The sequence below is a fragment of the Oncorhynchus nerka genome, linkage group LG20 (assembly GCF_034236695.1).
Source record: "Oncorhynchus nerka isolate Pitt River linkage group LG20, Oner_Uvic_2.0, whole genome shotgun sequence".
Taxonomy (NCBI): domain Eukaryota; kingdom Metazoa; phylum Chordata; class Actinopteri; order Salmoniformes; family Salmonidae; genus Oncorhynchus; species Oncorhynchus nerka.
The window spans coordinates 84,934,952-84,956,523 of NC_088415.1; the positions used below are offsets into that span (position 1 = coordinate 84,934,952).

At 38.4% G+C, this 21,572-nt stretch overlaps 1 protein-coding gene and 2 long non-coding RNA genes across 4 annotated transcripts; all 3 read right to left on the reverse strand.

The window, feature by feature from the left end:
* Window positions 1-2,826: 2,826 nt before the first annotated feature.
* LOC115103327 (coagulation factor XIII B chain-like) lies at window positions 2,827-6,022 on the reverse strand. Of its 2 annotated transcripts, none has more exons than XR_003859577.2 (6): window positions 5,901-6,022; window positions 5,364-5,555; window positions 4,965-5,141; window positions 3,915-4,040; window positions 3,646-3,700; window positions 2,827-3,560 (listed from the first exon to the last, which is right to left on the reverse strand). XR_003859577.2 is itself a non-coding variant. In XM_029624204.2 (6 exons), exons 1-5 carry the CDS (start codon window positions 5,959-5,961, stop codon window positions 3,649-3,651), a joined length of 579 nt encoding a protein of 192 aa, XP_029480064.1. In that variant the 5' UTR covers window positions 5,962-6,021; the 3' UTR covers window positions 2,827-3,560; window positions 3,646-3,648. The 2 variants fall into 2 exon arrangements, 1 of the variants encoding a protein (XP_029480064.1); XM_029624204.2 differs by having other exon boundaries at window positions 3,646-3,671; window positions 5,901-6,021.
* Window positions 6,023-15,850: 9,828 nt separating this feature from the next.
* Window positions 15,851-17,164, reverse strand: LOC135563061 (uncharacterized). The gene is made up of 4 exons (XR_010460257.1): window positions 17,074-17,164; window positions 16,699-16,863; window positions 16,493-16,515; window positions 15,851-16,305 (listed from the first exon to the last, which is right to left on the reverse strand). It is a non-coding gene; the product is annotated as an uncharacterized LOC135563061 (long non-coding RNA).
* Window positions 17,165-17,515: 351 nt separating this feature from the next.
* On the reverse strand, window positions 17,516-19,653 carry LOC135563062 (uncharacterized). Its single transcript, XR_010460258.1, has 3 exons — window positions 18,249-19,653; window positions 18,063-18,128; window positions 17,516-17,537 (listed from the first exon to the last, which is right to left on the reverse strand). It is a non-coding gene; the product is annotated as an uncharacterized LOC135563062 (long non-coding RNA).
* Between the last annotated feature and the right edge of the window lie 1,919 nt (window positions 19,654-21,572).

The following is a 21,572-nucleotide window of genomic DNA, read 5'->3' on the forward strand; positions in this document are numbered from 1 at the left end:
CACAAAAGCCTAAGATCTCTGTCATTCCATAAATGAGTGTGAGTGAGTGATGTATATTGTGACAGGAGCCTGATTGATTACAAAAGGTAATTCCAGAATAGGATGTCTCATTTCCAAAAAGCTGTCTGTATGTCTGAATCTTACAGGCGTAATCTGGCTATTTATTCACAATTTAAATGGAATTATTATAGAAGTATTATACAACACATTTTCCCCATGCAAATCAAGTTCCATAATATTCCACGTTCCTTACCAAGTATTATACAACACATTTTCCCCATGCAAATCAAGTTCCATAATATTCCACGTTCCTTACCAAGTATTATACAACACATTTTCCCCATGCAAATCAAGTTCCATAATATTCCACGTTCCTTACCAAGTATTATACAACACATTTTCCCCATGCAAATCAAGTTCCATAATATTCCACGTTCCTTACCAAGTATTATACAACACATTTTCCCCATGCAAATCAAGTTCCATAATATTCCACGTTCCTTACCAAGTATTATACAACACATTTTTCCCCATGCAAATCAAGTTCCATAATATTCCACGTTCCTTACCAAGTATTATACAACACATTTTCCCCATGCAAATCAAGTTCCATAATATTCCCGTTCCTTACCAAGTATTATACAACACATTTTCCCCATGCAAATCAAGTTCCATAATATTCCACGTTCCTTACCAAGTATTATACAACACATTTTCCCCATGCAAATCAAGTTCCATAATATTCCACGTTCCTTACCAAGTATTATACAACACATTTTCCCCATGCAAATCAAGTTCCATAATATTCCACGTTCCTTACCAAGTATTATACAACACATTTTCCCCATGCAAATCAAGTTCCATAATATTCCACGTTCCTTACCAAGTATTATACAACACATTTTCCCCATGCAAATCAAGTTCCATAATATTCCACGTTCCTTACCAAGTATTATACAACACATTTTCCCCATGCAAATCAAGTTCCATAATATTCCACGTTCCTTACCAAGTATTATACAACACATTTTCCCCATGCAAATCAAGTTCCATAATATTCCACGTTCCTTACCAAGTATTATACAACACATTTTCCCCAAATCAAGTTCCATAAAACACACATTTTCCCCAGTCAAGTTCCATAATATTCCACGTTCCTTACCAAGTATTATACAACACATTTTCCCCATGCAAATCAAGTTCCATAATATTCCACGTTCCTTACCAAGTATTATACAACACATTTTCCCCATGCAAATCAAGTTCCATAATATTCCACGTTCCTTACCAAGTATTATACAACACATTTTCCCCATGCAAATCAAGTTCCATAATATTCCACGTTCCTTACCAAGTATTATACAACACATTTTCCCCATGCAAATCAAGTTCCATAATATTCCACGTTCCTTACCAAGTATTATACAACACATTTTCCCCATGCAAATCAAGTTCCATAATATTCCACGTTCCTTACCAAGTATTATACAACACATTTTCCCCATGCAAATCAAGTTCCATAATATTCCACGTTCCTTACCAGTTACCACAGAATTTTAGAGTAACGATCAATCATGGTGTTGTCAGCCTGTTGCTCCGGGACGAAGTTTCCCCTGTACAGATCTAGGATCAGATTCCCCTCCCCCAATAGTAACCATAACCAATTACACCATCAGTGGGGGAAATGCAATGCGTCTAGGGGTGACGTCCCGACACCCAGCAGGCTCCTCAAAACTAGAAAGGGCTGTTTAATCAGTGTATCATGAGGTCAACCACGTCTGAATCAATCTTAAAGTATTCTGTATATTATGTATATCATGTTTCTTTCACAATGGACAGGAGGGAACAGCCTAGGTAGTATGTATAAAACACCCTGATCTAGGATCAGGCCATCCTTCCGTCCATGTAATCTTATTCAATATGATCTAAAAGGCAAAACTGATTCTAAATCAGCACTTCTACTCTGAGACGCTTGATACTTATGATAGGTTTCTGTCCTTATGGGGATGTACTGTCCTTATGTACTGTCCTTATGGGGATGTATATGTTGCCTTATAGGAGATCACCATGTTCATTAATGTGCATTATAAACCGGGTGGTTCGAGCCCTGAATGCTGATTGGCTGAAAGCCATGGTATATCATGGGTATGACAAAACATTTATTTTTACTGGTCTAATTATGTTGGTTACCAGTTTATAATAGCAATAAGGCACCTCAGGGATATGTGGTATATGGCCAGTATCCAGGCACTCTGCGTTGCATTGTGCATAAGAACAGCTCTTAGCCGTGGTATATTGGCCATATACCACACCCCCTCAAGCCTTATTGCTTAAATAAACTTGACTTCTCTCTGTCTATCCAATACAACCTCTTAATAAACTTGACTTTCCTCTGTCTATCCAATACAACCTCTAAATAAACTTGACTTCTCTCTCTGTCCAATACAACCTCTAAATCAACTCGACTTCTCTCTCTGTCCAATACAACCTCTAAATAAACTTGACTTCTCTGTCCAATACAACCTCTAAATAAACTCGACTTCTCTGTCCAATACAACCTCTAAATAAACTCGACTTCTCTGTCCAATACAACCTCTAAATAAACTCGACTTCTCTGTCCAATACAACCTCTAAATAAACTCGACTTCTCTGTCCAATACAACCTCTAAATAAACTCGACTTCTCTGTCCAATACAACCTCTAAATAAACTCGACTTCTCTGTCCAATACAACCTCTAAATAAACTCGACTTCTCTGTCCAATACAACCTCTAAATAAACTCGACTTCTCTGTCCAATTCAACCTCTAAATAAAGAAAACCATATGTAAGATACAGAAGGATCAGTGTCCCACATACACATTCATTTATTGACAGTTTCAGATTGTTGTTTCCAAATGTAATCCAGTCATGAGCAGTTCTTTACTATTGCACACCTAGTGATCATGTCAGCATGCATTGCACTCATCCCACCACAGGAGTCATTCGAGCACAACGGGACAAGAACATCCCTGCCGGCTGGGCGGCTGCGACAGAGCCTGGACTCGAACCAGGATATCTACTGGCACAGCCTTAGACCACTGCGTCACCCAGGAGGCTCTATCCAGTCCTAAGATGATGGAGATCGGTCATGATGGAACCCTACTCTGCTCCCCTCCATTTTAACCCCTTGTGCTAAAAGCCCTGACGAAGGCCGTGAGGCCGATACGTAAGCTCATTAAAGATCAGTGATACTATCAAGAGCAGTGTGCGGTTTCCTTTTTCCTTCATCTTGTTCAACTGTTACCATGCACCTGCAAAAAAAGACTGCTTAGATGTGCGAGTGCCTCTTGAATTTTGAAGCCCTTGTGCTGTAAATCATTTTCTATATCATGACCCAAATGTAAAAGCTACATTTATCAGTTTTATCCTAAACAATCTATTTTTCTTTTCCTCTCTTCGGGTGATTTGCTGTTCCTAGCCCTGTTAAGAAAATACACATATGTTGTAATATGTGAACAACTGGACAAGGTATTATCCATCCTCGGGTCTTTCGGTAAGTCACATCTTCATCATGAACAACCTGAAATAAAAATCATCATATTTTTAATACTGTAAACTCTTACACGTTTTTTAATCCACCGTGTAGGGATGCACGAAAAACGTACCCATTATGGATCTACATTTTCATAACCTGAATGGGATGACATGGTAGTTCATATTCTGAGAGACAAAAAATAGGCCTACTGTAACATTTATTTAAGTACAACTATTGTAACTAAGAGACAAAATACACCTACCGAGAATGACTGAGATAAAACAGGTTCATAGAGGAAGGAAAGCCCCCGAGACCTTCCCTTCCCCTCTAGCTAAATTAGCATATTAAGGTATATAGGCAATTGGAAGATTTCAGAAAAGTTTGTTGTTTTTGACTTACCACAGTTTTCCTCATCGCTGTTGTCTGAGCAGTCGTCATCTTTGTCGCACCTCCAGATGGTCGGTATACACCTTCTGTTACTGCACTGAAACTCGTTGTCCCTACACTTCCGTAAGGCTTCATGACCTGTTGGAGAGTGTTATGGTAGGTGTGAAAATGAATCTGGTAAAAGATTGAAATCAGCAAACAGAAATAAATGTTTTCCACAGGTTGCATGTGTTGTTATTGACTTTACCTGCTTTAGGTTAGATTTCAGCAAGGAAGGCTGCGAAATGACCCTTTCAAAATGTACCAATATATTCCTATTATGTCTTTAATGAATGACCACACTAAGCTTTACAGTATAGCAGCGTATTAAAAAAATATTGTTCTGATATTTCTTAATTTCTTAATTTTTCCGGATTATGTGTGTATTTTTATTTATTTCAATTGGTTTTAATGCCATGTATTACTGCCCTGTTGGAGCTAGAAACACAAGCATTTTTGCTGCACATGTGATAACATCTAAAAATATGTGTACTTGACCAATAACATGTGATAACATCTAAAAAGATGTGTACTTGACCAATAACATGTGATTAGATTTCAGATTAAGAGATACATGTGATTGTTACATGAAATGTTATTTGCTCACTTTTGACTTTTCAACGAAACGGAAGCTTATGGTCAGTTTTAAACACGTGATTATGTTATATTATGAGAAACCCTTCTGGAGGACTCTGGACTGAAGCTCAAAGTCAATGCTGTACTGCTCTCTTCAGTGACACAAAACATGCAGTACAGATGTCAGAATACAGAAATCAGTTGGATCTTAAAGGGATAGTATGAGATTTTAAGCCCTGCTTCGATTTACCCAAACTCAAGATGAAGTCATGGTTAAAAATTGTATATCCCTGCGTCCAGAATGAAGGAAGACAAGGGTAGTTGTGCGAGTCAATAACTGGAAGTCTACTGGAATGGATAGCATGCTCAAGTTCATCTCACTCAGGGTAAGTAGGAAAAGGGCTTATTTGCCCAAATCTGGCGCAATCCCTTTAAGTCAGTACTCACTGCATGTGGGGGCGGAGGTCCATTCTCCTAAAAGGCAGACTACATCTGCATTCCCTTCCATTATGTAGGATCTTTTGCATTTATAAACCACTTTTGATCCATTACTAAAGTTGTTTTGATATTGTTGAACAACGGTTGCATGGTTCACTTGAGGAGGTGCATCACAAGAATGACTGGCTGTGAAGATACAGTACAAACAATGATTAGTGAAGAAATAAAGGACAACGAAGTACAGGAGATGATAGTACTGAACGTTGTTCACAACACAAGTGTATCATATGTCCTGTCACACCAACATCCCCTCTTTCCTGTACTGAAAGGGATAGTTTTCTGAGTTTTTACACCACACTTACATAAGCCTCTTTGCTATAGATCAAGGTTAGAGAAGACAGTACTTACCCGTACACAGAGGAGTATCAGACCATCTACCATTCTCACATGTAATCATCCCCCACCAGCCTTCCATTGGTGTTTTCAGACCTTTATCACAGGCATAAGTCAAAGTCATGCCATCCTGGTACATGTTCTGCTCCGGGTCAACAAAGCCATTGTCCAGTTGGGGTCTTTCACAGACTTTTCCAGATTCTTGAGCTGGAAATTGACAGAAAATACATTTATTGTTATGCATCATCTGGGGGCGGCAGCGTAGCCTAGTGGTTAGAGCGTTGGACTAGAAACCGGAAGGTTGCGAGTTCAAACCCCCGAGCTGACAATCTGTCGTTCTGCCCCTGAACAGGCAGTTAACCCACTTATCTTGGATAAGGAATGTATAGATGAGTGTTTCTGCCCTGTACTAGGCCTTTTTATTAGTTACACGTTACACCACATATAGGCACTGCCTGTAAAACATCAGTACTCACAATTCCTTGAATGTGTAAAGAATACTAAACGCAATCTTCATTGAATGAATAGTTAGTGTTTATCAAAATGTCTTACCTTTAACACCGTAGGACCAGATGTGTAGTACAATAATGACAGACAGTGGTATTTCCTTCATTCTCTGTCCTCTGGTGTTACATGTACACTGAGAAATGAATTAACTGGAGTCTGAGTCTGAGTTGGGGCTTTTTAAATTCAACCAAGGTAATTATTGTCAGGGGTGGATCTTAAACTTGTGCCTTTGGGCAGCACTGTGGAAAAATACAAGATGTCGCAATTAACAAAGGCTTTTTATTACAGTGGAAAAAAAGTGAATGAATTAACATTTAATTATTGTCATTGTTCATATAATGAACTAAGGATTGTTTAAATCTGAAATTATGTGTTTAATTATTTTTGTTGTTGACGGTTTCATGTTAAATCCCGTGAAACTGTCAAATGGGCCAACCACTAGTTCCAAATATTTCTTATGTTCTGTAAGTGTCTCACCAAAGTTATTAGTATTTGATCATTTTGAGACTGTTTCAGATGCATCCATGTTGAGAAATGTAAATGACTGATATCATTCAAGGAGACATATTGATATTTTATTAACAATTTCTTTGAGGAAATGTCCATGATTAAGGTCCCGTGAATAAATATGCATCCACACACAAATAATGTTGTGCCTAGATATGAACTAATCAATGGTTGACACGTGTGTAGTTTTGATGGAGAAATTTGATTTAAAGAGATATATTGAAATTGAAAGCAATATTGGATTTTGCAATGACTACGGGCCATGGAGCAAAATTAGAAGTATGTTTCGATGTCTGGATGAAGTGTTTGAAGAGCATGGACCTTTGTTCCCTTCAATGCGCCAAATCAGTTGTGAAAAACTGAAAATTCCAGACGGCTTTGTGATCTATTGAAGTCAAGAAGCAGATGTTAAGGGATACATAGACCAAATCATATTTATTTAGACACATGTCAAAGGTCAAACAAGTATTTGCAGTTTCTTTATGAACTGCACCAATTTCTTAACACTTTGTTGTCCAATTCAACCACGGAAAGTCTGAGACTTGACTAGCGTGATTGTTGGCTTTTGACCAAAAGTGTAAACCAAAAATATGCTGATGCATTGAATTGATATGGTGCAAATTGCCAAATATGACATGTCTGTGTCAAATCAAAGTTTATTTGTCACGTGCGCTGAATAGAACAGGTGTAGTTCTTACTGTGAAATGCTTACTGACAGGCCCTAATGAACAGCGCAGTTTTAAAGTAAAATATAGGTATTAGGTGAACAATGGATATCTAAAGAAATAAAAACAAAAGTAAAAAGACACTGAAAAATAACTGTAGAGAGGCTACATACAGTAGAGAGGCTACATACAGTAGAGAGGCTATATACAGTAGAGAGGCTATATACAGTAGAGAGGCTTTATACAGTAGAGAGGCTTTATACAGCAGAGGCTATATACAGTAGAGAGGTTATATATAGTAGAGAGGCTATATACAGTAGAGAGGCTTTATACAGCAGAGGCTATATACAGTACAGAGGTTATATATAGTAGAGAGGCTATATATAGTAGAGAGGCTATATACAGTAGAGAGGCTTTATACAGTAGAGAGGCTATATACAGTAGAGAGGCTTTATACAGCAGAGAGGCTATATACAGCAGAGAGGCTATATACAGTAGAGAGGCTTTATACAGTAGAGAGGCTTTATACAGCAGAGAGGCTATATACAGTAGAGAGGCTATATACAGTAGAGAGGCTTTATACAGTAGAGAGGCTTTATACAGCAGAGAGGCTATATACAGTAGAGAGGCTTTATACAGTAGAGAGGCTACATACAGTAGAGAACCTACATACAGTAGAGAGGCTACATACAGTAGAGAACCTACATACAGTAGAGAGGCTACATACAGTAGAGAGGCTATATACAGTAGAGAGGCTATATACAGTAGAGAGGCTTTATACAGTAGAGAGCCTTTATACAGCAGAGAGGCTATATGCAGTAGAGAGGTTATATATAGTAGAGAGGCTTTATACAGCAGAGGCTTTATACAGCAGAGAGGCTATATACAGTAGAGAGGCTTTATACAGTAGAGAGGCTTTATACAGCAGAGAGGCTATATACAGTAGAGAGGCTATATACAGTAGAGAGGCTTTATACAGTAGAGAGGCTTTATACAGTAGAGAGGCTTTATACAGCAGAGAGGCTATATACAGTAGAGTGGTTAAATATAGTAGAGAGGCGTTATACAGTAGAGAGGCTATATACAGTAGAGAGGCTTTATACAGTAGAGAGGCTATATACAGTAGAGAGTCTACATACAGTAGAGAGGCTATATACAGTAGAGAGGCTATATACAGTAGAGAGGCTTTATACAGTAGAGAGGCTACATACAGTAGAGAACCTACATACAGTAGAGAGGCTACATACAGTAGAGAACCTACATACAGTAGAGAGGCTACATACAGTAGAGAGGCTTTATACAGTAGAGAGGCTATATACAGTAGAGAGGCTATATACAGTAGAGAGGCTTTATACAGTAGAGAGGCTTTATACAGCAGAGAGGCTATATACAGTAGAGAGGTTATATATAGTAGAGAGGCTTTATACAGTAGAGAGGCTATATACAGTAGAGAGGCTATATACAGTAGAGAGGCTACATACAGTAGAGAGGCTATATACAGTAGAGAGGCTATATACAGTAGAGAGGCTATAAACAGTAGAGAGGCTATATACAGTAGAGAGGCTTTATACAGTAGAGAGGCTACATACAGTAGAGAATCTACATACAGTAGAGAGGCTACATACAGTAGAGAAACTGCATACAGTAGAGAGGCTATATACAGTAGAGAGGCTACATACAGTAGAGAACCTACATACAGTAGAGAGGCTACATACAGTAGAGAGGCTATATACAGCAGAGAGGCTATATACAGTAGTGAGGCTATATACAGTAGAGAGGCTATATACAGTAGACAGGCTATATACAGTAGAGAGGTTACATACAGTAGAGAGGCTACATACAGTAGAGAGGCTATATGCAGTAGAGATGCTATATACAGTAGAGAGGCTATATACAGTAGAGAGGCTATATACATTAGAGAGGCTATATACAGTAGAGAGGCTTTATACAGTAGAGAGGCTTTATACAGCAGAGAGGCTATATACAGTTGAGAGGCTTTAAACAGTAGAGAGGCTTTATACAGCAGAGAGGCTATATACAGTAGAGAGGCTATGTACAGTAGAGAGGCTTTATACAGTAGAGAGGCTTTATACAGCAGAGAGGCTATATACAGTAGAGAGGTTATATATAGTAGAGAGGCTTTATACAGTAGAGAGGCTATATACAGTAGAGAGGCTTTATATAGTAGAGAGGCTATAAACAGTAGAGGGGCTACATACAGTAGAGAGGCTATATACAGTAGAGAGGCTATATACAGTAGAGAGGCTTTATACAGTAGAGAGGCTACATACAGTAGAGAACCTACATACAGTAGAGAGGCTACATACAGTAGAGAACCTACATACAGTAGAGAGGCTACATACAGTAGAGAGGCTATATACAGTAGAGAGGCTTTATACAGTAGAGAGGCTATATACAGTAGAGAGGCTACATACAGTAGAGAGGCTATATACAGTAGAGAGGCTATATACAGTAGAGAGGCTACATACAGTAGAGAGGCTATATACAGTAGAGAGGCTATATACAGTAGAGAGTATATATAGAGTAGAGAGGCTATATACAGTAGAGAGGCTTTATACAGTAGATAGGCTCTATACAGTAGAGAGGCTATATACAGTAGAGAGGCTATATACAGTAGAGAGGTTATATACAGTAGAGAGGCTACATACAGTAGAGAGGTTATATACAGTAGAGAGGCTACATACAGTAGATAGGTTATATACAGTAGAGAGGCTACATACAGTAGAGAGGCTACATACAGTAGAGAGGCTATATACAGTAGAGAGGCTATATACAGTAGAGAGGCTTTATACAGTAGAGAGGCTTTATACAGCAGAGGCTATATACAGTAGAGAGGTTATATATAGTAGAGAGGCTATATACAGTAGAGAGGCTTTATACAGCAGAGGCTATATACAGTACAGAGGTTATATATAGTAGAGAGGCTATATATAGTAGAGAGGCTATATACAGTAGAGAGGCTTTATACAGTAGAGAGGCTATATACAGTAGAGAGGCTTTTATACAGAGAGGCTATATACAGCAGAGAGGCTATATACAGTAGAGAGGCTTTATACAGTAGAGAGGCTTTATACAGCAGAGAGGCTATATACAGTAGAGAGGCTATATACAGTAGAGAGGCTTTATACAGTAGAGAGGCTTTATACAGCAGAGAGGCTATATACAGTAGAGTGGTTATATATAGTAGAGAGGCTTTATACAGTAGAGAGGCTATATACAGTAGAGAGGCTTTATACAGTAGAGAGGCTATATACAGTAGAGAGGCTACATACAGTAGAGAGGCTATATACAGTAGAGAGGCTATATACAGTAGAGAGGCTTTATACAGTAGAGAGGCTACATACAGTAGAGAACCTACATACAGTAGAGAGGCTACATACAGTAGAGAACCTACATACAGTAGAGAGGCTACATACAGTAGAGAGGCTATATACAGTAGAGAGGCTATATACAGTAGAGAGGCTTTATACAGTAGAGAGCCTTTATACAGCAGAGAGGCTATATGCAGTAGAGAGGTTATATATAGTAGAGAGGCTTTATACAGCAGAGGCTTTATACAGCAGAGAGGCTATATACAGTAGAGAGGCTTTATACAGTAGAGAGGCTTTATACAGCAGAGAGGCTATATACAGTAGAGAGGCTATATACAGTAGAGAGGCTTTATACAGTAGAGAGGCTTCATACAGTAGAGAGGCTTTATACAGCAGAGAGGCTATATACAGTAGAGTGGTTAAATATAGTAGAGAGGCGTTATACAGTAGAGAGGCTATATACAGTAGAGAGGCTTTATACAGTAGAGAGGCTATATACAGTAGAGAGTCTACATACAGTAGAGAGGCTATATACAGTAGAGAGGCTATATACAGTAGAGAGGCTTCATACAGTAGAGAGGCTACATACAGTAGAGAACATACATACAGTAGAGAGGCTACATACAGTAGAGAACCTACATACAGTAGAGAGGCTACATACAGTAGAGAGGCTTTATACAGTAGAGAGGCTATATACAGTAGAGAGGCTATATACAGTAGAGAGGCTTTATACAGTAGAGAGGCTTTATACAGCAGAGAGGCTATATACAGTAGAGAGGTTATATATAGTAGAGAGGCTTTATACAGTAGAGAGGCTATATACAGTAGAGAGGCTATATACAGTAGAGAGGCTACATACAGTAGAGAGGCTATATACAGTAGAGAGGCTATATACAGTAGAGAGGCTATAAACAGTAGAGAGGCTATATACAGTAGAGAGGCTTTATACAGTAGAGAGGCTACATACAGTAGAGAATCTACATACAGTAGAGAGGCTACATACAGTAGAGAAACTGCATACAGTAGAGAGGCTATATACAGTAGAGAGGCTACATACAGTAGAGAACCTACATACAGTAGAGAGGCTACATACAGTAGAGAGGCTATATACAGCAGAGAGGCTATATACAGTAGTGAGGCTATATACAGTAGAGAGGCTATATACAGTAGACAGGCTATATACAGTAGAGAGGTTACATACAGTAGAGAGGCTACATACAGTAGAGAGGCTATATGCAGTAGAGATGCTATATACAGTAGAGAGGCTATATACATTAGAGAGGCTATATACAGTAGAGAGGCTTTATACAGTAGAGAGGCTTTATACAGCAGATAGGCTATATACAGTTGAGAGGCTTTAAACAGTAGAGAGGCTTTATACAGCAGAGAGGCTATATACAGTAGAGAGGCTATGTACAGTAGAGAGGCTTTATACAGTAGAGAGGCTTTATACAGCAGAGGCTATATACAGTAGAGGTTATATATAGTAGAGAGGCTTTATACAGTAGAGAGGCTATATACAGTAGAGAGGCTTTATATAGTAGAGAGGCTATAAACAGTAGAGGGGCTACATACAGTAGAGAGGCTATATACAGTAGAGAGGCTATATACAGTAGAGAGGCTTTATACAGTAGAGAGGCTACATACAGTAGAGAACCTACATACAGTAGAGAGGCTACATACAGTAGAGAACCTACATACAGTAGAGAGGCTACATACAGTAGAGAGGCTATATACAGTAGAGAGGCTTTATACAGTAGAGAGGCTATATACAGTAGAGAGGCTACATACAGTAGAGAGGCTATATACAGTAGAGAGGCTATATACAGTAGAGAGGCTACATACAGTAGAGAGGCTATATACAGTAGAGAGGCTATATACAGTAGAGAGTATATATAGAGTAGAGAGGCTATATACAGTAGAGAGGCTTTATACAGTAGATAGGCTCTATACAGTAGAGAGGCTATATACAGTAGAGAGGCTATATACAGTAGAGAGGTTATATACAGTAGAGAGGCTACATACAGTAGAGAGGTTATATACAGTAGAGAGGCTACATACAGTAGATAGGTTATATACAGTAGAGAGGCTACATACAGTAGAGAGGTTACATACAGTAGTGAGGCTATATGCAGTAGAGATGCTATATACAGTAGAGAGGCTATATACAGTAGAGAGGCTTTATACAGTAGAGAGGCTTTATACAGCAGAGAGGCTATATACAGTAGAGAGGTTATATATAGTAGAGAGGCTTTATACAGTAGAGAGGCTATATACAGTAGAGAGGCTTTATACAGTAGAGGCTATATACAGTAGAGAGGCTACATACAGTAGAGAGGGTATATACAGAGAGGCTATATACAGTAGAGAGGCTTTATACAGTAGAGAGGCTACATACAGTAGAGAACCTACATACAGTAGAGAGGCTACATACAGTAGAGAACCTACATACAGTAGAGAGGCTACATACAGTAGAGAGGCTATATACAGTAGAGAGGCTTTATACAGTAGAGAGGCTATATACAGTAGAGAGGCTACATGCAGTAGAGAGGCTATATGCAGTAGAGAGGCTATATAGAGTAGAGAGGCTACATACAGTAGAGAGGCTATATACAGTAGAGAGGCTATATACAGTAGAGAGTCTATATAGAGTAGAGAGGTTATATACAGTAGAGAGGCTTTATACAGTAGAGAGGCTCTATACAGTAGAGAGGCTATATACAGTAGAGAGACTATATACAGTAGAGAGGTTATATACAGTAGAGAGGCTACATACAGTAGAGAGGTTATATACAGTAGAGAGGCTACATACAGTAGAGAGGTTATATACAGTAGAGAGGCTACATACAGTAGAGAGGTTATATACAGTAGAGAGGCTACATACAGTAGAGAGGCTATATACAGTAGAGAGGCTACATACAGTAGAGAGGCTACATACAGTAGAGGTTATATACAGTAGAGAGGCTACATACAGTAGATAACCTACATACAGTAGAGAGGCTATATACAGTAGAGAGGCTACATACAGTAGAGAACCTACATACAGTAGAGAGGTTATATACAGTAGAGAGGCTACATACAGTAGAGAACCTACATACAGTAGAGAGGCTATATACAGTAGATAGGCTACATACAGTAGAGAGGTTATATACAGTAGAGAGGCTACATACAGTAGAGAGGTTATATACAGTAGAGAGGCTACATACAGTAGATAGGTTATATACAGTAGAGAGGCTACATACAGTAGAGAGGTTACATACAGTAGTGAGGCTATATGCAGTAGAGATGCTATATACAGTAGAGAGGCTATATACAGTAGAGAGGCTTTATACAGTAGAGAGGCTTTATACAGCAGAGAGGCTATATACAGTAGAGAGGTTATATATAGTAGAGAGGCTTTATACAGTAGAGAGGCTATATACAGTAGAGAGGCTTTATACAGTAGAGAGGCTATATACAGTAGAGAGGCTACATACAGTAGAGAGGGTATATACAGTAGAGAGGCTATATACAGTAGAGAGGCTTTATACAGTAGAGAGGCTACATACAGTAGAGAACCTACATACAGTAGAGAGGCTACATACAGTAGAGAACCTACATACAGTAGAGAGGCTACATACAGTAGAGAGGCTATATACAGTAGAGAGGCTTTATACAGTAGAGAGGCTATATACAGTAGAGAGGCTACATGCAGTAGAGAGGCTATATGCAGTAGAGAGGCTATATAGAGTAGAGAGGCTACATACAGTAGAGAGGCTATATACAGTAGAGAGGCTATATACAGTAGAGAGTCTATATAGAGTAGAGAGGTTATATACAGTAGAGAGGCTTTATACAGTAGAGAGGCTCTATACAGTAGAGAGGCTATATACAGTAGAGAGACTATATACAGTAGAGAGGTTATATACAGTAGAGAGGCTACATACAGTAGAGAGGTTATATACAGTAGAGAGGCTACATACAGTAGAGAGGTTATATACAGTAGAGAGGCTACATACAGTAGAGAGGTTATATACAGTAGAGAGGCTACATACAGTAGAGAGGCTATATACAGTAGAGAGGCTACATACAGTAGAGAGGCTACATACAGTAGAGAGGTTATATACAGTAGAGAGGCTACATACAGTAGATAACCTACATACAGTAGAGAGGCTATATACAGTAGAGAGGCTACATACAGTAGAGAACCTACATACAGTAGAGAGGTTATATACAGTAGAGAGGCTACATACAGTAGAGAACCTACATACAGTAGAGAGGCTATATACAGTAGATAGGCTACATACAGTAGAGAGGTTATATACAGTAGAGAGGCTACATACAGTAGAGAGGTTATATACAGTAGAGAGGCTACATACAGTAGAGAGGTTATATACAGTAGAGAGGCTACATACAGTAGAGAGGCTACATACAGTAGAGAGGCTACATACAGTAGAGAGGTTATATACAGTAGAGAGGCTACATACAGTAGAGAGGCTATATACAGTAGAGAGGCTTTATACAGTAGAGAGGCTATATACAGTAGAGAGGCTATATACAGTAGAGAGGCTACATACAGTAGCGAGGCTATATACAGTAGAGAGGCTATATACAGTAGAGAGGCTATATACAGTAGAGAGGTTATATATAGTAGAGAGGCTATATACAGTAGAGAGGCTATATACAGTAGAGAGGCTATATACAGTAGAGAGGTTATATATAGTAGAGAGGCTATATACAGTAGCGAGGCTATATACAGTAGCGAGGCTATATACAGTAGAGAGGCTATATACAGTAGAGAGGCTATATACAGTAGAGAGGTTATATATAGTAGAGAGGCTATATACAGTAGAGAGGCTATATACAGTAGAGAGGCTATATACAGTAGAGAGGTTATATATAGTAGAGAGGCTATATACAGTAGAGAGGCTATATACAGTAGAGAGGCTTTATACAGTAGAGAGGCTTTATACAGTAGAGAGGCTATATACAGTAGAGAGGCTATATACAGTAGAGAGGCTACATACAGTAGCGAGGCTATATACAGTAGAGAGGCTATATACAGTAGAGAGGCTATATACAGTAGAGAGGTTATATATAGTAGAGAGGCTATATACAGTAGAGAGGCTACATACAGTAGAGAGGCTACATACAGTAGAGAGGCTATATACAGTAGAGAGGCTATATAGAGGCAACGGTTATTGGGGCTAATTGAGGTATTATGTACATGTAGGTGTGGTTAACGTGACTGTGTATACATGGTAAACAGAGAGTAGCAGCAGCGTAAACCTTCTTATATGGATTCCATATTGTCACACTGTCTTCATTATACTATTCAAACTATTAAAATATGTTTAATAGTCATTTCTGTCTTTTGTTCTACTGAATATGCTTCTGGATACTTAGTTGTTGGTTAGTGTCAACTGTTGATGTGTGTTGTGTTTGACACATTTGTTAGTGAATTGATTTGGTGTAAAACCAATAAAGGCATATAAAAGCACACACACACATGTCTAATTATATCTCTTTTATAGATCCAAGCCATGACATTTTCTACATGCATCCATGTCCATTGTATACTGTACATTCTATTGATTTGACTCCCATTGACTACCAGTAGTTTGCTGCTTTAAATGAATAGAGGATCAATATGAAATGTTTTGCTGATCAACTGTTTCATCAACCTTCCCATTATTATGTTCAACATGTATTTTTCATTTCTTTTGAATCATTCAGAATGACTGTCTGAATCTTGTCAGACAGCCTCCTATCCTAAGATGGTGGGCCTCCTTTCCTCTCTGCTCCCCTACTAACCCCCTGTGTTATGAGACAGATTCCATATCATGAACCAAATGTAAAAGCAACTTTATCAAACACATCATGATCTTGATTGTTGGCCAACGTGGGAAATCCTCTCTTCCAGGGGATTTGCTGCAGCTTTGGGTTTGTTGCATTGATTCACCAGGCCTGTGAAGAAAATACACAACCTTGTTGAAGTTACATAAGAGGAAAGAGACTCACCACAACTAATGTCAGTATTTATGGGACTGGCCTCACCATTTCTTGATTCTATTCATTTATATCTGACACTGACAAAACCTCCATTGAAGTTTGCTTGAGTTTAATACCTGTGCAGAGATCCATAAACACTTACCAAATATTAGTTTAGCTGGTAACCTAAATGGGATGACATTGTAGTTAATATTTAGTCTCTTATGAGGCTTACAGTATCATTTTCAGTAACTGACATGTACAACTATTGTAACTTAAAGACAATATGTGTTCACACTTGACAAAAAACCTGTGTAGAATGTGTTTCAGTTGATTATATTCTCTTTCCTACTGTTGCATTAGACTTACAACCGCCTACGTCCACACTTCCTCTCTGACATTCAACAATTGCAACAAGACGACGACCCTTGTAATCCGTTTGTTTACAGTTCCATGTCTGAAGTCCATCCTTTACAAACATATCCTGTGTAAGATCCAGCCAATATTTAACCCTTTTTTGCAGTTTGCAGCCCACTTTGTAAAAAGAGAATGAATATAAAAGTGATTAATGAAGGTTTATACATTGAGTTTGTGATAATATATTTTTAGGGACTCATTTACAGTCGACTTTAAACATAATAAACTAAACTAAATGATAAACAATTGATAAACAAAGAAAACATTGTGTTAATTAAGAACTGTATAATCTGTTTCTTTGTGTTGTGTGTAGTTCATCATACATACGTGTACATCTGCCAATTGTCACTCGTTCATTCTGACATCGAACATCAGCAACAAAAGGTCGTCCCGAAGAATCAGTTACTTTACAGAGAAATGTCTGACTCTCTCCTTCCTTCACAAACATATCTTTGTAAGATACAGCACGTCAAAAGTCCTTTTGTTTTTGTCAAGGTACAGGGAGCTGGTATATAAAGAGTTGATATAAGAGTGTGAACGAAGGTTGATATATTATGAGACAAGACAATTAGATGTGTGATGGTATCTTGCTAATTTTAGCAAGTGATTAATTGACTTACCTTTACAAATGGGGAGCTCTGACCACGTTTGATCATTATGACACACCACTTGCTCTGGGCCCACAAGTTTATAATAGTTAATGCATGTGAAGGTCAATGCCATTGGATTTCTGTCAGAGTCACTGATAAAATCCCCATTATCAACTGTTGGCTTCTCTCCACACCTATCAACTGAACAACACATATAGCTCTTCAGGATTACAAAAATAATGCTCATATTGTTCTGAGACATTTCAGGTCATAATCCAGGCCACTTCCAGGTGAAAGGAATTGTGGTAAAAAATGTACTTTAAGCATCCATATATAATGCATTATGATGCAACTATAATGCATTATAAGATGTGTCATTAGCATATTCGACCCCTGGATGTCCCCTGGATTTTGTGTTTTACTTGTAACCCTGGTTGTTCTAAAAAGAAAATGGCAAAACACTTCATTGTGAGGTGAAATATAAGGGCTGGACATGCAGATAAAGGAAAGTCAGATAAATAAAAAAGCCCATTTTTGATGGGGTCTCTGCACTGATGGGGTTAAAGTCTCGTTATAACACAATATAAAGGCTTGTAACAAATTATAAAGCATCACACTTGGAAGATTTAAGTAAGTGTTCCTGGACTAGCTTCTGTTTTGTTCACTAAATAAGATTATAATATTAAGTCTCATGCTGAAAAGTGGAAAACAGAAAGCTTGAATTACCAGGTAAAAATGGACCACCAGGTTGTGGTCTGGCAGAGGGTCTGACATTGGGTGAGGCCTCATCACCTGTTGGAGACAGTTACAGCAGATATCTGTAAAAATGAAGCTGCTATGAGACATTAGACATTGGAAACCACAAGACATAATAAATGTATTGATTCTACAGCTGTTTTTTCTGTCATTTACCTTTCCTGCATTCGTTTTTGGATTGAGGCCATGAAACTTAGGAGTCTGATCAATCTGTATCGTGGAAATGCAGCATTACAGCCTGATGAAATTTAAAGGCAATGTTCCTGCTTTAGCGGAGACCACATTCACGGTAAACTCTGCATATGTCGACTCAATCGGAAATTAGCATTACATTTGTAACGTGCAACCTAGTTAAGCTGCAGCTGGCCCCAAACAGATCGGCACATTTTGCTCTTTATTGTAATCAGAGGGCTGATATCAATACTATACATGCCAGTCTCTATTGGCTGAGAGTTGAGGAAAGACTGACTGCATCACTTCTTCTTTTATTAAGAAACATTAAGGTGTTGAAAACCCCTAATTGTTTCCATAGTCAACGTTCACACAGCTCTTACACACACACTTATGCCACCAGGGGTATTTCACAGTCCCAAATCCAGAACAAATTCAAGAAAATGTACAGTATTATATAGAGCCCTTATTGCATGGAACTTCCTTCCATCTCATATTGCTCAAATAAACAGCAAACCTGGTTTTAAAAAAAACAGATAAAGCAACACCTTGAGGCACAACGCCTATGTGACCTAGATAGTTTGTGTGTATGTAATGATATGTAGGCTACGTGTGCCTTTTTAAAACAGTTATGTAGTTCTGTCCTTGAGCCGTTTTTGTCTATTGATGTTCTGTATTCTGTATCATGTTTTGTGTTTGAGAGTAGCTTTGCTTTTGCAACAACTAATGGGGATCCTAATAAAATACCAGCAAAATAATTTCCAAAAACCTGTAACGTTTCAGCAATCCAGGTCTCTTACAAATAACATTGTAAATTCACACTATATATTTAATTAATTAACCTGTTTATTTAATTAATGAATTATACTGCTCCGTTTTATACCAAGTTGGATCTCCTGCACCTGACTTCCCTGCCACCAGGACACACCCTCACACTCTGTTCAATCAATATCAGGGAAATGCAGAGTTACAGCCTGATTGAAATTTAAAGGCGATGTTACGTGCATTTGTCAGCTCAATCAGAAATCTGCTTTCCGTTTGTAATGCGCAACATGTAACGCTTTAGCAATTTAGTACTGCTCTCTTCAGTGACACAAAAATACAGGACAGATGTCAAATGCCGAAATCAGTTGGATCTTAAAGGGATAGTGTGAGATTTTAAGCCCTGCTTCTATTTACCCAAATCAAGATGAAGTAATGGATAAAAATGGTATGTCTCTGTGCACAATATGAAGGAAGTTAGAGGTAGTTTTGCGAGCCAATGCTAATTAGCGTTAGCACAGTGACTGGAAGTCTACCGGAACGGATAGCATGCTCAAGTTCATCTCACTCAGGGTAAATAGGAAAAGGGCTTATTTGCCCAAATCTGGCGCAATCCCTTTAAGTCAGTACTCACTGCATGTGGGGGCGGAGGTCCATTCTCCTAAAAGGCAGACTACATCTGCATTCCCTTCCATTATGTAGGATCTTTTGCATTTATAAACCACTTTTGATCCATTACTAAAGTTGTTTTGATATTGTTGAACAACGGTTGCATGGTTCACTTGAGGAGGTGCATCACAAGAACGACTGGCTGTGAAGATACAGTACAAACAATGATTAGTGAAGAAATAAAGGACAACGAAGTACAGGAGATGATAGTACTGAACGTTGTTCACAACACAAGTGTATCATATGTCCTGTCACACCAACATCCCCTCTTTCCTGTACCGAAAGGGATAGTTTTCTGAGTTTTTACACCACACTTACATAAGCCTCTTTGCTATAGATCAAGGTTAGAGAAGACAGTACTTACCCGTACACAGAGGAGTATCAGACCATCTACCATTCTCACATGTAATCATCCCCCACCAGCCTTCCATTGGTGTTTTCAGACCTTTATCACAGGCATAAGTCAAAGTCATGCCATCCTGGTACATGTTCTGCTCCGGGTCAACAAAGCCATTGTCCAGTTGGGGTCTTTCACAGACTTTTCCAGATTCTTGAGCTGGAAATTGACAGAAAATACATTTATTGTTATGCATCATCTGGGGACGGCAGCGTAGCCTAGTGGTTAGAGCGTTGGACTAGAAACCGGAAGGTTGCGAGTTCAAACCCCCGAGCTGACAAGGTACAAATCTGTCGTTCTGCCCCTGAACAGACAGTTAACCCACTTATCTTGGATAAGGAATGTATAGATGAGTGTTTCTGCCCTGTACTAGGCCTTTTTATTAGTTACACGTTACACCACATATAGGCACTGCCTGTAAAACATCAGTACTCACAATTCCTTGAATGTGTAAAGAATACTAAACGCAATCTTCATTGAATGATCAAAATGTCTTACCTTTAACACCGTAGGACCAGATGTGTAGTACAATAATGACAGACAGTGGTATTTCCTTCATTCTCTGTCCTCTGGTGTTACATGTACACTGAGAAATGAATTAACTGGAGTCTGAGTCTGAGTTGGGGCTTTTTAAATTCAACCAAGGTAATTATTGCCAGGGGTGGATCTTAAACTTGTGCCTTTGGGCAGCACTGTGGAAAAATACAAGATGTCGCAATTAACAAAGGCTTTTTATTACAGTGGAAAAAAAGTGAATGAATTAACATTTAATTATTGTCATTGTTCATATAATGAACTAAGGATTGTTTAAATCTGAAATTATGTGTTTAATTATTTTTGTTGTTGACGGTTTCATGTTAAATCCCGTGAAACTGTCAAATGGGCCAACCACTAGTTCCAAATATTTCTTATGTTCTGTAAGTGTCTCACCAAAGTTATTAGTATTTGATCATTTTGAGACTGTTTCAGATGCATCCATGTTGAGAAATGTAAATGACTGATATCATTCAAGGAGACATATTGATATTTTATTAACAATTTCTTTGAGGAAATGTCCATGATTAAGGTCCCGTGAATAAATATGCATCCACACACAAATAATGTTGTGCCTAGATATGAACTAATCAATGGTTGACACGTGTGTAGTTTTGATGGAGAAATTTGATTTAAAGAGATATATTGAAATTGAAAGCAATATTGGATTTTGCAATGACTACGGGCCATGGAGCAAAATTAGAAGTATGTTTCGATGTCTGGATGAAGTGTTTGAAGAGCATGGACCTTTGTTCCCTTCAATGCGCCAAATCAGTTGTGAAAAACTGAAAATTCCAGACGGCTTTGTGATCTATTGAAGTCAAGAAGCAGATGTTAAGGGATACATAGACCAAATCATATTTATTTAGACACATGTCAAAGGTCAAACAAGTATTTGCAGTTTCTTTATGAACTGCACCAATTTCTTAACACTTTGTTGTCCAATT

Excerpts from the sequence above, each read along its gene's own strand:
- LOC115103327 (XM_029624204.2), bottom strand. The coding sequence starts at position 5,961 with ATGAAGGAAATACCACTGTCTGTCATTATTGTACTACACATCTGGTCC. Across the intron at positions 5,556-5,900 it reads CTGGTCCTACGGTGTTAAAG|CTCAAGAATCTGGAAAAGTC; the intron begins GTAAGACATTTT and ends GTCAATTTCCAG. Across the intron at positions 4,041-4,964 it reads GACCTCCGCCCCCACATGCA|GTCATGAAGCCTTACGGAAG; the intron begins GTGAGTACTGAC and ends ACTCTCCAACAG.